General features: G+C 31.9%; 1 protein-coding gene across 1 annotated transcript; it reads left to right on the forward strand.

Moving 5' to 3' along the window:
• The first annotated feature begins 9,887 nt into the window (after positions 1 to 9,887).
• On the forward strand, positions 9,888 to 14,599 carry LOC137811562 (U-box domain-containing protein 6-like). Its single transcript, XM_068613347.1, has 6 exons — positions 9,888 to 10,195; positions 10,763 to 10,868; positions 11,290 to 11,475; positions 11,642 to 11,749; positions 12,073 to 13,235; positions 13,621 to 14,599. Exons 2-6 carry the CDS (start codon positions 10,818 to 10,820, stop codon positions 14,402 to 14,404), a joined length of 2,292 nt encoding a protein of 763 aa, XP_068469448.1. The 5' UTR covers positions 9,888 to 10,195; positions 10,763 to 10,817; the 3' UTR covers positions 14,405 to 14,599.
• The last annotated feature ends 1,197 nt before the right edge of the window (positions 14,600 to 15,796 follow it).

Consider the following 15,796-nt stretch of genomic DNA (forward strand, 5'->3'; position numbering starts at 1 on the left):
AATTATATATTCATGTTTTAAATTCTTCTTATCTCATACATAATCTTTCACACTCTCATAGAGGAGTGGTCTATAGTGATAGGATTCGCGTTTCATAAAGGAGCACCACATCACATCGCATCATGTTTCCAAACACTACCACTGTCATCACAATATTTGCTAAGTCACATTTCACCTTCCTTCCACAGTCACATCACATTATCTCTTTCGACAATTTCTCGACAAGATTTGCTTTTTCATTCTCCATTCTCTTTATTTTTGTTCTCCTTTCTTGCACTTTATTTTTCCTTTCTAATCCTTCAAAAGTATATGGACAAGTAGAAGATATATAACATATTACACAATTATGTTACATGGTTTATACATATAAAGAATGTTTAATTTGTAACTTTTTTTGTGTAAATGTTTTTTATGGGACCTGTTTTTTTTTATTAATTAGATATCTTTAATATATCAAAAATTATAGATGAAGTATATGTTGTAGAGCATAATGTAGTGCAAGTGGTTAATTATAATGTTATAAATTTTAAGACAATTGGAGAATTGTGATGAAAAATTGAGAGTATTTGTATTGGACTCAATGTGTTGATTATATTGATTTAATCTTTGAAGATTTTTAAAAGCATATGGAGGTCCACTGACTTACTATCAAGAAGGGAAGAATGATCATTACTTATATTTATGGTAGAGAAATGTTAACAAGCATGTTAAAAAAGCTCACTAAAGGAAGATACTTGATAAGGTCTAATATGACTAGATTTACCATAACTTATTTCACTCTAACTTGTGTTTGTAAACTGAAATCATCATTAAGTTTGACAATCGGAGTCCGTCATTAGACTCCTGGCAGCGAAGACTACAAAGACTATCCGATCAAAATCTCTAATAGAATAAGTTCAATTTTACTTTTCTCTTTGAGTTAAATTTTGAACTTGTAGATCTGTCTCGATCTAAGTTTACGCATGTGATCCTTTTAGCTTTAAGATTAGTCTTTGTTAGCTTAGAGTTCTAGTGGTATAGTTAGATTTTTTATTAGAACTCTATGGTGCAGGTTAAGCTACTCTTGAAGCTTTTGGTAGGTTTGAAACTCTTAGTGAGCATCTGTTTTAAAGGTAAGGGAAGTTACTTTAAATTTTCAATAGAACCTTAGGCTAGAAGATCTGGATGTGAAGGTGATGTGGTCACCAATTCCAAATTTTTGTTTGCGGGATTTCTTGTTTTGAGTCGATTGGAAATTGATTAAAATTGAAATGTGAAATGGTAGATATAGTAGATGTGGTAGAATTTATATGAGTTTGTAATTGAATGAGTTAGTGAATGTATTTGAATAGTTTGTGGAATCAAGTTAAATGAGATGTTTGATGAGAATTGATTGCTTAATTTTGATTTAGAAATCATATATGTGTATAAATTGATATACTATCTCAATGACTCAATGAGAGTGCTTGTATAATTCTGAGCATGAACTGTAAATATAATGTGTAGATTTATAAATTTACCAATTGAATGAAATGTTGGTTTAGAATTTAATAGGTATAACAAGTTTATGCAGAATTTTTCTGCATATTTGGCTCAGGTGAGATAATTCTCGCTCAAATGAGAATAAAATGAAAAAGGAGGTGCTCTTAGGTCCCTTCTCACTCAAGTGAGTAAATTCTCGCTCAAGCGAGACCTAAGATGAAATTCTAGGTGCTCTCGGGTTGAATCTCGCTTAAGCATGAGAATTTTTGCTTGAGCGAGACCCATTCTCGCTCAAACTAGACTCTCTGTAAAAAAATTAAAAGTTTTATATTTGCTTTTAAAAGGTTGGTTTATTTATTCCTGTATTGTTTAACTTATAAATTATGTAAACTTTTATTTCATGTATATTTAATTGAAAATCTCTTTAATTAAACATTTATATGATTAGTAAATGAATTGTTGTGTGTTATGGAAATTCTAAACTTTGGTATGATTTGATTGTTTGATGTTGGATATTGTGAGATTCAGAATATAAATTTTAATTAAGACATAGTATTTTCAAGAAAGAAAATATTGTGTTAAGATTGTTTAGGAGTGCATTGACTATGGATTCGTCTAGAAGGAGATATCATGACTCTCTTGAGATAATGGAATCATATAGATGAAGTTATTCATGTGGTGAGAGTCGAAGGAAGTTCATATGCATGTGTAAGTTGTTTGAAAGATAATTAATTTTGACCTATTATATGAGTTAACCTTGTCATACTAGGAGAGAGATTATTTATGCACATAACTGTGTGGATTTCACAATGATATAGTATGACATGTGCAAATTTCTAAGTCTAAGTCAACACACAAGTCTTCTGGAGGTATAACCAAGTGTTTGTGTTGTGAGTCGGTAGAAGTTTGACATGTAAAAGATAAATTATGAATTTTAATAGACACTTGATGGTTTGAGAAATTGTATGAGACTTGATGAATTATGTTTATTAATTTAAAATTAAAATCATATAAAAAATATATATATAGCTAACTTACCCTGTTATTTGTTTGTGTTTGTTTCTTTATCTATGTGATGATCGTGTTGTACACGGGAGCCGATGAGATTGTAGGTAATAGAGCTCCTCAGTGAGCAGCTGGAGGATGTGATAGCTTTATAGCTTTAATTTTATTTGAATACTCTTTTTAGTTTTTAAAACTTTTGATGTATATATTAAAATCCCTATGAAGAGAGATATTTTTTTTAGATACAATTATGAGATAGTTGTATATATTCATATGTTAAGTAGATAGTGTTTGTTTTCCTTTTGTTTTTTTATGTATGTGTAAAAATTAGGGATGTTACAATAATTCACAAATAATCAATCAAATTAATTTTCAACAATTTTTAAATATAAAAAAAATACAATTTTAATCATACCCATCACATCACTCACAAACTTTCATAAATTTTTCTTATACTTTTCACTATATTTACCTTAATCAAAACATCATAACTTTCTTTACATTTTTTCTTTAAATCATCTCAAATTCACTCTCTCAGATCTATTAAAATATTTGTATATATATAGAGATGTCATTCACATATTAATATATTACACATGATTTAGTTGAATTTGCAATATACAATGATAAATGCTGAAAAACTTATGAAAGAAAAAGAGAGGGACTTACCGAGCCATTCCATTCAGCTTCATATATAGTTCCAAAAGAACCTAAAAGTATAACATATCAAATTTAATTAGTGACTGTTGAAACCAATTGCACTTCATGCCATAGTAAGTAATTCATTAAATATTGTGTACTTAACACGGGCTCAATTTTATTGGTTAATTTTAGAGCATTTTGTAGGATCACTGTAAAATTTTGTGGTGATGTGATAATTTTTGCTGCTCTATGGTGTATTTGATTGGGAACAATGCTCATATTTTCTTAGCTATATTGTTATCTGATAGTAACGGGTATTAATACTGGAAATAGGATAGAACTCAATGAGATATCTTTTATAATGGAAAGATACTGCTCAATAAACAACAATACACACTGCAATATAGACATGTAGCCTTCCTTGGCTTATGCCACCAATCACTCCCTCAATTCTGTTTTTTTCTTTTCATTTTTCATTACTATCCCTCACCCCAAATAGATTTGGATCATCTTATAATATTAATTTATATTGAAGATTTCAAATCAACTAAAAATAAAGATAGTAGAGTATTAGTAGAGTATTTTAGTGGGTACAAACCCCATCTTGTAAATCAGTTTTATAAGATTGAACTAAATTTAAAATTCACTTCTTGATATATGCCACATCAATTAAAGATAAAGACATTTTATATCATATAAATAGATACAACCTCATTTTATAAATCATTTTTTTAAAATTAATTTAAACATAAAAGTTAACTTATTCATAATTAATTTTTTAAATATTATAAATAAAAATATCATATAATAGAACTTAATCCTTAAAAAAATTATTAATAAAATAAAGTATATATTTGATTTAAGTAAGTTTTAAGTAACTTGTCAATTTAAAATATTTATTTTAGAAAAATGTTTTATTGCCTTTTTTTTTTTTTACTTTTATTTAAATATCCTATCATTAATTTTTTTAATTTTGATATCAACGATTATATGACTGCTATTGTTGTTTTCTCATCTTTATTGGTCAACTCATTTTTTTTTCTCAAAGTCAACTCACTCCTCCTTTATTTGAAAGTGAGTTGACAAATTAGAAGATACTCGAAAATCAAATAATACAGAATTGAATCCGGAAGTCATTATTTTGACGACATAATTAAATAATATGGGTTTTAAATAAAAATATAAAAAATTAGACACCTAAATAAAATGATTTTTTTAATGTAAAAACTTAATTAAAAATACGTAAATTTATAAGGTATGTAAAACTTTAACTAATTAAGGCTTTATGTTTTTATTTTAGTTATATGAGTAAAATTTCTAACTTATTATCTTCATGTTATGGAGTAAAATATCTAATTTAAAGTTAGCAGAATAAACATTTGAATAAACAGGTAAGTTGAAAAAATAACTAGCAATTTTTTTAGCAGTAAAAAGTATAACATTGTTGAGTCATAATTTATAATTATGGGTTTTCTTAAATTCGAAGCAAATAAACATTGCGTTTTGCGTTTTGAGCTGGATTTTGTTTCTTCCACTGGTGCTGTTGCTTTCATGCACAGAACGTGCCCTCTGTTGCCCTCTGTTTCCCTCTGTTTCATCTATTCCAGGAGACAATCACGTGCCATTCATCATCCATCATTAATTCCATTTTATTTTAGTCTTTGGTCAAATAATAATAACAACTCATACCCATTTTTAACTTATATCAGTTTAATACAATGAAAAAGAGTGGTGCCACATCAGGACATTATAAAAGTGAACTCCCACCTAAACATTGTGTGATTTATGTTTTGAAAAATGTTTCTTTTAGCACCCTCTACACCATCATATACATTTGATACACCCTCTACACTATCATATACATTTGATGTTGCTAAAGTGATAAAAAATGATGATGTGACAATGATGATGTGGTAAAGGCAGTTTTGTAACAATAATGTTTTCAGAAGCACGTCCGTTGTTTCCAACTCTTGTCCACCACCACCAAGGACTCTTCCGATGACGTCATCCTCTCTATATCCTGGTTTCGTTGCCTCCTCGACGAGTTCCTCTGCTACGAGGCTGAGTTGAAAGTCGTCGTTCTCATGGGTTGCGACCCTTTCCAGATTGCTAAGTCATCGTTCGATAAGCTCCTCCCAGATCACCAACACTATGCTCTCGGCTTCGACACCGTCAAGAACCTCCAGCGCCTCGTCGAGATCGTCGTTGCCACGCTCGACGTGACGACGCACTAGGAACGACGCTAACAGCAAGGACCGCGTGCATCCACTGTTGTGGACGATGGCGCGGAACTGGTCGACGTCGAAACAGATCCATAGAACACTGCCATTTGATGATTAGACTGTCGGAAACGTCAGTGTAAGGCCCTTCACCGCAAGGATCGAAGGCGAAACTCTCTGATTCAATACCACCGTCTTCGGAACAACCTTCCATGTCTTCTGAATATGGGTTATATATTACACCGGTTAGATGACTTAGCCGATGTAATATGTGTTATTTTGAGTAAAAAATATATATTACACCGGTTGTTATTAAGAACCGTTGTAATATTGATCGCATTGTTCGTTAGTGCACAATCTCATTCTACTACATCATTGTCACGTCTGTAGCGTCATGTGTCAATATATCAGGACTCTTATATTTTTTAGATTTTCATTCTTTGAGTGTTGGAGATTCCACATCGACTAGAGATAAGGACATTTCATTGTATATAAGTGTGTGCAAACCTCAACCTTATGAGCCGGTTTTATGAGGTTGAGTTAAGCTTAAAGTCCACTTCGTAACATGGTATCAGAGGCAGGTTTGAGTCTATCCTAACAAGTATTTGACGGAGGGTCGTCTCAACATTGCAGCGATACAAGCGAGAAGGAGCAGGATAAGTTGAAAGAAAAACAGAAGCTCTTGAAAGAGATGAAAGGGGCAGAAAAGAATAGCTCTCGCTTTCCTCCTTGGTGGAATCTCTCCTCTGAGGATATGGGTTTGGAGGATCTTGAACAGTTCAAGATCTCTTTGGAAAGTTTGAAGCTTAACCTCATCACAACGTTGCAAGAGAAGAAACTACAGAACCTACATTAAGATCCACCAATGCCATGTTCTACGGTTCCACCGCCACAGCCGCCAAACTCCTCCAACATGACTCCACTTTTCAGAGGAAATCAAATTGAAAATTATGGGAACAGTTGTTTTGTTACGAGTGAGAATCTTGGTCATTGTTAAGTATGGAAAATGTCTCTATAATGATAATTTCAGATTGTTTAAGCATGAACGTAAATAAAGATGTTATTTTAGTGTAGATTTTATAAATACCAGTTGTTTGAAATTGAAAAGAATCAACTATATATAAAGGGTAAACAGTTTCTTTATACTGTATAAATGTTATTTTTTTAATTTTAAACGACCCATATGAAATTAAATTAAAATAATATCTTTATTTATTAGCAATATACTAAGAATTTTATACGGTTATTTTTTTAATACTTGTTCTTGTAGTATATTTAGCATTTTTTTGTATGAAGTTATCATGCATCTGGTTTACAAATTCTTCCATATCTAGCGATGGAGATATTAATTTTTCTTGGAGTTTAAGATGGTTTCATGTACAACATTGACGGGGATAATGAGATATTTTGCAAGGAATTCAAAAGGAAAACTGAGAATTAATGGAAACTGATCTTAAAGTGCAAGATAAACTCCTCCCTATCAACCATACATAATTTTCACTATAATCAATGGATGCCAAATTCTGCTAAATGATAATTTTAGAGAAGATTAAAAAAACTGAAATTAATTAGTTAATATTAGTGTTGGATTTACATCCCATCTCCAAGGAATCTTAAATCTATTTTATTAGTGTAGATTTTTTAAGATCGAATCTAAAATGCTGATTAAACTAACATTAATTCAATACAAATTTTTAAATTGATTTTTAATTAAAATAATTTAATTTAATATCGGCCAAATCCAATATTTATGTTTTGTTTGGATTAAGGTTATGTTTGGATTGGTAAGAGGATGTGTGAGGATTTAAGGAGATAGATGTGTGGAGATTTGAGAGGAAAGTAGAAAGAAAATGAATGTATTTGAATTGAGGTATGTTAGAGTGAATTTGTAAAGAAAGTTTATTCAAGTTTGTAAGTAAGTGGGGGTGATGATTGAAAAAGATTTTTTAATTTTATTATAAATTAGATAATATTTATATTTTTATTATAAATATATTTAATATTTTTATTTTATAATATGATTTGATCTTTTTTGTTTTGTTTTGTTTCTTCATTATTTTTTCCTTCAGCTTGTTAAAATATGAGATAAATTAGACAAATCATCAATGTTGATATGTCTTTCTACAACATTGCATGTGAGAGGGATGTGATTTTCATTAGGGATATCCTTCCTCACACTTCTATACACATCACTAGGTCTAAATAGTTGATATCGGTGTTCATCCCCTCTTGTGGACAGTCTTTCCATTAAAAATAACTGGGGCTTAAGGATTTGTGAGAAAATTTCATTGAAGTTTGTGATAGTTGTGTGAGATTTTTTTAATTTTCTTAAAAGGTATAAAATGTAAGTTTATAAATTCACCATTTATTTGTACATTTTGAAAGTTTTCTCTATTCACTTATTTAAATTGTATGTAGATACATAAATCATGTAGATAGTTTAGAGGACATTTTATAATGAAAAAGATTACATGTAGAGCTTGACATACTGATATCGCATATCGAAGAGAAGACCTAATTGTACCACTCCTCCTTACCTTCCGCCTGAACTGATAGAAGTGGTGAATTGTACAAGAAATTTATTTATAAAGAAGATAAAATATATAAAACAAAGTATGAAATATGATAGAATATGATGAAAAATATAATAGAAATAAAATGTATTAATATATATATATATATATATATATATATATATATATATATATTATTGCATGAATAACAAAGTAAAGACAATGACAAAATGGGAAAACACCACCATCCTACATGGTTTTTCCCTCCAATTTTTGCATTAATCACGGTTCACACGGATCCACTCTCCTCTCTTTCCTGCACATCCATTGATCCAAACCATAGATATTTCCTAATATCTCATTTTCAATAGTGGAACCCTTAAAGCAAACAAAGTATTAGATTCCTAATAAATAATATATGAAGTGTGAATTTCTTACTCATTGTACACTCTCTTGAGTGAAAATATTTTTTTAACCATATATACCTCGATAATGACATTTAATCATAGTATTACTATGACACACTTGTTTATAAAGACCACTTTATTATACTTATTTGGATCGATTATCCAGACAAATTATTAATTTTGATACTATTATTATATTTGATGATAAAAAAAATTAATATCAATAAACCATAAAATATCCTATATAGATGACCATTTCACATTAATATACTCACTGTAATTTTTTTTAACCACAAATACCTCATTTACTATTTTAGATTAAAACTTTATTCTTATCAATATACTAACATTTAGTTTCAATTCCTTTATACTTAATATTTTGTTTTATATTTCTTATCTTATTTAAAAAAAATACTTTATATATATATATATATATCACGTTATGTTCTTTCGTTGAATTTGAAAAGAAATTACAATGTTCTCGGGTCAAAATTCCATTTGAAACCAAACTTGGTTGCACCATGTTTGAGACAGTTAAATGCAAACGAAAAAAAAAAAAATTGCTTTAAGCGTGAAACTAACTTAACATGCTCTTAATAATTTTGGTCAACAAAATCTATTTCGAATAATCAAATGTATCTTTCGAACGAAAATGTGTTCGTCCAACCAATAAATACATCTAAAAAAAAGTCTTTTACCTCTTCAAACGTGTCATCTCCTTTTATATCATTTTAACGTTTAAAACAAACTTCTTACTATTTTGACTAAGTAGACCTATTTTTAAGAACAGCCGCCATTTCGATGTTGACTAAAATTTCAGAGATTCATTTGGATACAAAACATTAAAAAAAATTAATATAACAACAAACTCAAAGACAAATTAGGTAACTAATTTTTTTTAAAGATTTAATATCATGACGCTTATAAATTTAGGGGAGTAAATTCAAAGTTGTCCTTAAAATTTTTCTTTATTATTTTGTCTTTGTTAAAACGAAAAAAACATAGAAAATAATATATATATATATATATAAATATAAGTGGGTTAATAAATTCATAAAGTTTTAACTAAAATAAGTGTTCACCAACTACTAAACAAATATTTGTATATTTCTTTAAGAAAATTAATATATAATCTACCATTGATTGCATTATACGTTTTTCCTTGATAATTAATGAAAACAATTTGTAACTTAATTGAAAGCGATTTAATCTTATTTGTGTATTTTTATAGAAACATTTTTTTTTCATAAACAGAAGTTGATTGTTGAGAAAACTTAAATTGTACACAAATATATTTCTATGATAATAATTTAAATAACAAAGGTTTGATACAAACAAAAATAATATTAAAATAATCGTACAAGATATTGATCCAATAAAATCAAAGCATTCTTATAAAACTAGATGTTAGAAGTAATCATGGCAAGAGTATATTTGAATTTAAACGTGGAAGTTAAAACGAATCCATTGGTTTTTCAAACTTGAGAAAATAACAGTAGGGGACAGGGGAGGGGGTAAAATGGTGATTGCACAAAATTGTGACAATTCCGCTAGGCGACAAAACGACGAGGTCTGTCGGCAACTGTGGGCCGGTGCTGAACCGGGAGATAAAAGCGGCGCAAAATCTAACTTCCCCCTTTGAAAACAAAACGAAACGAAACTCATTTGAAAACAAACATTAACTTAAAACAACGCATGCACACAAACCAAAACTAATCTCTTGAAACCAATTAATTAACAATAATTGTTCATTTGTTCATCTCCAAACCCAAAAATAAAAAAACAAAAATAGAAATAGACCGTTCAGTTTTAATTCCTATACTCGCAACCAAAGCAAAGCTCTCTTTCTCACTGCTCTCTCACACTCACCCTCTCCAAAATTTTCCAATCCTTTCTTCTTCTCCTTTTAATGAAGCCTCCTTGTGATTTTTACTTGTGTTTCAGCTCGGTATGTTTCGGTTTGGTTCCAAAACCCTAGCCCTATTCCTTATCCTGCAGATTTTGGTTTACTTTTTGCAATTTGTTTTGGTGAATGTTCTGGGTTGATGAAACTGCTGTATATTTTGAATCACTGTTCCGCTTCCGATGGATAATTATTATTATTTGTAGTATTCGGTGATGCTTGTGTTGTTTCGAAGGGTGTTTTGAAAATTTAGCGACGTGTGCAATCTGTTGTTTATTCTCGTGGTGTGTTATTCAGTTTGGGAGAGAGGTGTTGCGAATTTTGTTCTTCTTATTTCGGGAAAATCAAGGGTATGGCAAGCGAAAGGCTATTGGCTACTTGGCCTTTTTCTTGTTTTGCTGGCTTGGTACCGTGGTTTGTTTGCTTTATCGCTGCATAAAATGGAATAATCATGCCTGAAATATCATGATATTTTTTATGTTATACTTTGAAGTATAGCGAAATGGAATTTGTTGTTTTCTGCTTCCTTATTCTTTCCATGTTTTTTGAAGTTTGATTTTGAGCATCTGTTTTTTCTGGGTTAACTTTCTTTCTTGCCTTTTGGTTTTGCAGCTAAAATAGTTGAGATTATTTGGTACTTAAGTTAACACGGACAGTGCTTTGAACGATGGATGTTGCTGAGGTTGAAGAGAATCTATTTACTGCAACTGATGCTAAGGTATTATTACATCTTTGATTATTTTAAATTCTATTTTTGGGAATTCTAATGTTTTTTGTGTAGTAGATTGACAATTGCTTTTACAGTGTATACAGTCTTTTTTATGTTCTTATTCAATTAGGTAGGAAAGCGAAACCCGTTTCTTATTCAATTAGGTAGCCAAGTTATTTTTAGGTATTCAATTAAGCAAAACAGTTTAATCTGTCTACCTTCAAAGGTGCATGGATTTTTTTCACCTGGTTATCGTAACTGCTATTTGAGAAAATGTTTTTCATTTCTGGACAAATGAAAAGAAAACAGTAACGGACTGTTGAAATACTGTTTTTCTTGCTCTGGTTTTTTCTCGTTGTGTCAAATTTTTTTAAATTTTATTTTCTGTAATAATGTATTCTGATCATTGTCTATCTGGTCTCTTATGCAGTTACACGGACAAATGTGCAAGACTCTTTCTATTATATATTGCAAAGTATTGTCTGTATTTCCTTCTTTAGAAGCTGCTAGGCCAAGGAGTAAATCTGGTATTCAGGCATTATGTTCATTGCATGTAGCCTTGGAGAAAGTCAAGAATGTTCTTCAGCACTGCTCAGAGTGTAGTAAACTTTACTTGGTACGATTTATTTCTTTTATAGTTTTATTTGCTGATTATGTTTCTAAGTACACAGTTTTTATTTTACCTTATCTCATGAAGCACTTGTCTCCTGATGATGGTGGGTGAAATTATTTGAAATGCATTTTTGTAAAATATGTTACTTATTACATAAATTGTGATGCAGGCTATAACTGCAGATTCTGTCCTCCTAAAATTTGAGAAAGCTAAATCTGCTCTTGAAGATAGTCTTAGACGGGTGGAAGAAATTGTTCCACAATCTATTGGGTGTCAGGTAATATTATTTAGCAACATGGCTGATGCCATATTCTTTTTTTGCGGGTTAGGGTTGGTTAGTTTAGGTTCATGGTTCCATTTCCATTATTATCATGTGGAGCCTCTTATTCTTACTGATTTCTGTTGTGATCATATGAATGAGTGGCCCTATTTTAGATGTTTGATTTTGTTATTCCAAAATAATTGAATGCCCTCGTTTTCATCTGGATTTTGCTTTCTGTAACACTGGCCTTTTCATATTCACATGTGCAAATTTTGCTCTTGTTATCATTGTCAATGTTTAGCCTGGTCTGAGGTTTGACTGACTAATTACCTGTTCAGGTTCAGGAGATTGTGAATGAGTTTGTGACAATAGAATTTGCACTTGACCCATCAGAAAAACAAGTCGGCAATGATTTGATTGCATTGCTCCAACAGGGAAGAAAGTTTAATGATTCTAGTGACAGCAATGAGCTTGAATGTTTTCACCAGGCTGCTACTGGACTTGGAATTACATCTTCAAGAGCAGCTCTTGCTGAAAGAAGAGCTCTCAAGAAACTCCTAGAAAGGGCTCGATCAGAGGAAGACAAGCGGAAGGAATCAATTATTGCATATCTCTTGCATCTTATGAGGAAATACTCCAAATTATTTAGAAGTGAATTCTCAGATGACAATGATTCTCAGGGTTCTGCACCTTGTTCTCCCACTGTTCAGGGATCTATTGGGGACAGTGTTCCTGGTAGTCATTGTCAAGCCTTTGACAGACAGCTTTCCAAATTCAGTTGCTTTAATTTCAAACCAAATAGTTGTAGGAAATCAGGGCAGATGCCTCTTCCACCTGAAGAGTTAAGGTGTCCGATATCTCTGCAACTTATGTATGATCCTGTTATTATTGCTTCTGGGCAAACATATGAAAGAGTTTGTATAGAAAAATGGTTCAGTGATGGTCACAACAAATGCCCAAAGACCCAGCAGAAACTTTCACATCTTTGTTTGACTCCTAATTACTGTGTTAAGGGCCTTGTTACTAGTTGGTGTGAACAAAATGGAGTTCCTATTCCTGAAGGCCCTCCTGAATCTCTTGACCTTAACTACTGGCAATTTTTATTATCAGAGTCTGAATCTACAAATTCAAAATCTGTAGATAGTGTCAACTCTTGCAAGTTGAAGGGTGTTGATGTGGTTTCTTTGGAAGAGAGTGGTATCCCAGAGGAATCTGTGCAAAAGGGGACTGAAAGTGTGTCTGCACAAGAGGAAGACACTGAGCAGTATTTTAACTTTCTGAAAGTTTTGACTGAGGGGAACAATTGGAGGAGGCAATGTGAAGTGGTAGAACAGTTAAGGTTGCTGCTGAGGGATGACGAGGAAGCCAGGATTTTTATGGGGGCTAATGGGTTTGTCGAAGCACTTTTGCAGTTCTTGCAATCAGCTGTCCATGAAGGTAGTGTAATGGCTGTGGAAAGTGGAACAATGGCTCTCTTCAACCTGGCTGTGGATAATAACAGGTTTGCTTTATATTTCCAGTTTTTAGTCATCAAGTAAAACTTCTTTTCTTATTATTACAAAATCAATACAGTTCTTTGTATTTGAGATTCATTATGTTGTGTTTTAGCCAAAGCCATTGATGATCAAAACTGATCACTAAGATTTGCATAGTGCAAGTAGATGTGAAAAATTGATCACTGCCCAGATTGAATGCATCTACAACTCGATAATATACATAATTTCTTCATTGCTTAGACTCTGATTCATTTAATATATACCAACAATAATGTGGCTGGAATTTACCGATATGGTGGAGTTAGTGTTTCATTAACTCCTTCTAAATTCATATATTCTTTTTAACCTCTGCACACTATTAACATGAAGTTGATCTTTATTTTTCAACAGAAATAAGGAAATTATGTTATCAGCTGGAGTATTATCATTGTTGGAGGAAATGATTTCTAAAACTAGTTCTTATGGTTGTACAACTGCCCTCTATTTGAATCTCTCTTGCCTTGAAGAAGCCAAGCCAATGATTGGCATGAGTCAGGCTATCCAGTTCCTAATCCAGCTTCTCCAATCTGACTCTGATATTCAATGCAAGCAAGATGCTCTCCATGCTCTCTATAATCTTTCTACTGTGCCCTCCAATATTCAATACCTCCTTTCATCTGGCATCATTAGTGGCTTACAATTCCTTGAAGGAGACGATGATTGCATGTGGACAGAAAGATGCATAGCTGTTTTGATAAATTTAGCTACTTCTCAAGTTGGAAGGGAGGAAATTGTATCAACTCCCGGACTTGTTAGTGCACTGGCTTCTATACTGGACACCGGTGAGCTCTTGGAACAGGAGCAAGCTGTGACTTGTCTCCTAATTTTGTGCAGTAGAAGTGAGGAGTGTTGTGACATGGTCTTGCAAGAAGGGGTTATACCAGCATTGGTTTCAATATCAGTGAATGGGACCCCAAGAGGCAGAGAAAAAGCTCAGAAACTCTTGATGCTGTTCCGAGAGCAGCGACGGGACCATTCACCAGTTAAGACACATCAGTGCCCACCTGAAACTAGTGATTTGTCTATGCCTCCAGCTGAAATGAAACCACTATGCAAGTCAATTTCAAGAAGAAAGTCTGGGAGAGCTTTTAGCTTTTTCTGGAAAAGCAAGAGCTATTCTGTTTACCAGTGTTGAGTTCCTTTGGTTGTTGTATCTATACTCTTTTGTGGCCCTGCCTTCTACTTCCTGTTCCCATGGGTGCTGCTTAATTTTTGGTTCAAAGCGAAGAAGAAATGTACAGACCTGTGTAATTTATGGATTTTGTGTTCTTCTTTCGCTTTCCTCTTTGTAACATCAATTTTTCTAATTCTAAGTGTTAGTTTCCTTCTCTTTCCTTTTTTTTTTTGGGGGTGGGTTACAATTTTTAAATTAACTGTTAATTATGTCTTTAGGTGTTTCCTCGGTGCACAAAATCTACACAGAAAGATCTATGTAGTCTATATACATAAAATAAAGCAGGTTACAACTAGTAGCTAAGAGAGGGCAAGTTTGTTTAACGGATGTCGCTTTAGCCATCACTTTCACCTTTAAAACACTCATGCGTCATCTTTGGTCCGTGTTTTTTGGTTGCTTTACCGCACTGCAATGCTTTCGATTTGTACATTGTTTTGTGACCCACAAAAATTAATCCATCTTCTAGGAGGAAAACAAAAGACCATTACGGCATGGCGGCTACGGTTGATAACTTTTATAATTAAACTAAATTTTATTCATAAAAAAACTAAAATTTTATTTTTCTTAATCTAATAAAATCACGGTATTGTTGACATTCTTGCACTTGTAGGATAATTGTTTATTTATATTTTTGTTAGGAACCAAAAGAAGAACAGAAAACATAGGTTTATGTTTTACATATTGACGGGTTTACTTATTTGCGCCAAATTATTATGTCAACCTATCTATTATTTATTACCTTATTGAAACATGGGAAGAAAGTGTAAGAATTAATGGCCTAAACAAGAGGAGCAAGATGAGGTAAATTGTTTAACAAAATAATTTTGCAAATGTTACCTAATAATGAAGATTTATGAAGAATTACAGAAAGAGCAATTAAGAAAACCAATAAATCAAAGCTGTTAAAACTGTTTACAGAAAAACAATTGGTTAACATTTCGATTAAGTAATCAACAACAGATTACAATCATACAACACCACAAAGAGGTGATCTTGACCACACAAGAACACACACCCTCTTTGTCTTTTCACACAAACACAGTCAAAACAATTCTTTAACCTTACAGATTTACTGTTTTACAAGTATACAAAATGAAAAACAATTACAAGAAAAGAAGGAACCGATTACACCTGATGTACAAGAAATCACAAAGCTCCTAATTCACTTCTTGAATCAATTGCACAACCTTAGGCAATCTAGCAAAGCTTGAGTCAAATCTTCCTCAAAACAGTTTCTTAACCTCTCTTTTTGTGTTTTCAAATATGGAGGGTAACCCAGTTTTATAACTCTTCAAAATAGTCGTTTTAGGCAGTTAAACACAAGCCAGAACAGTTTCAAATCAACTGAAAACA

This window comes from Phaseolus vulgaris, chromosome 2 (assembly GCF_000499845.2).
Source record: "Phaseolus vulgaris cultivar G19833 chromosome 2, P. vulgaris v2.0, whole genome shotgun sequence".
In the NCBI taxonomy this organism is placed as follows: domain Eukaryota; kingdom Viridiplantae; phylum Streptophyta; class Magnoliopsida; order Fabales; family Fabaceae; genus Phaseolus; species Phaseolus vulgaris.

What these genes read in the sequence shown, in the direction of transcription:
- LOC137811562 (XM_068613347.1), top strand. Translation starts at nt 10,818, where the DNA reads ATGGATGTTGCTGAGGTTGAAGAGAATCTATTTACTGCAACTGATGCT. An exon ending in AGTGTAGTAAACTTTACTTG is followed by an intron (nt 11,476 to 11,641) that starts GTACGATTTATT and finishes ATTGTGATGCAG; the next exon opens with GCTATAACTGCAGATTCTGT. An exon ending in CACAATCTATTGGGTGTCAG is followed by an intron (nt 11,750 to 12,072) that starts GTAATATTATTT and finishes TTACCTGTTCAG; the next exon opens with GTTCAGGAGATTGTGAATGA.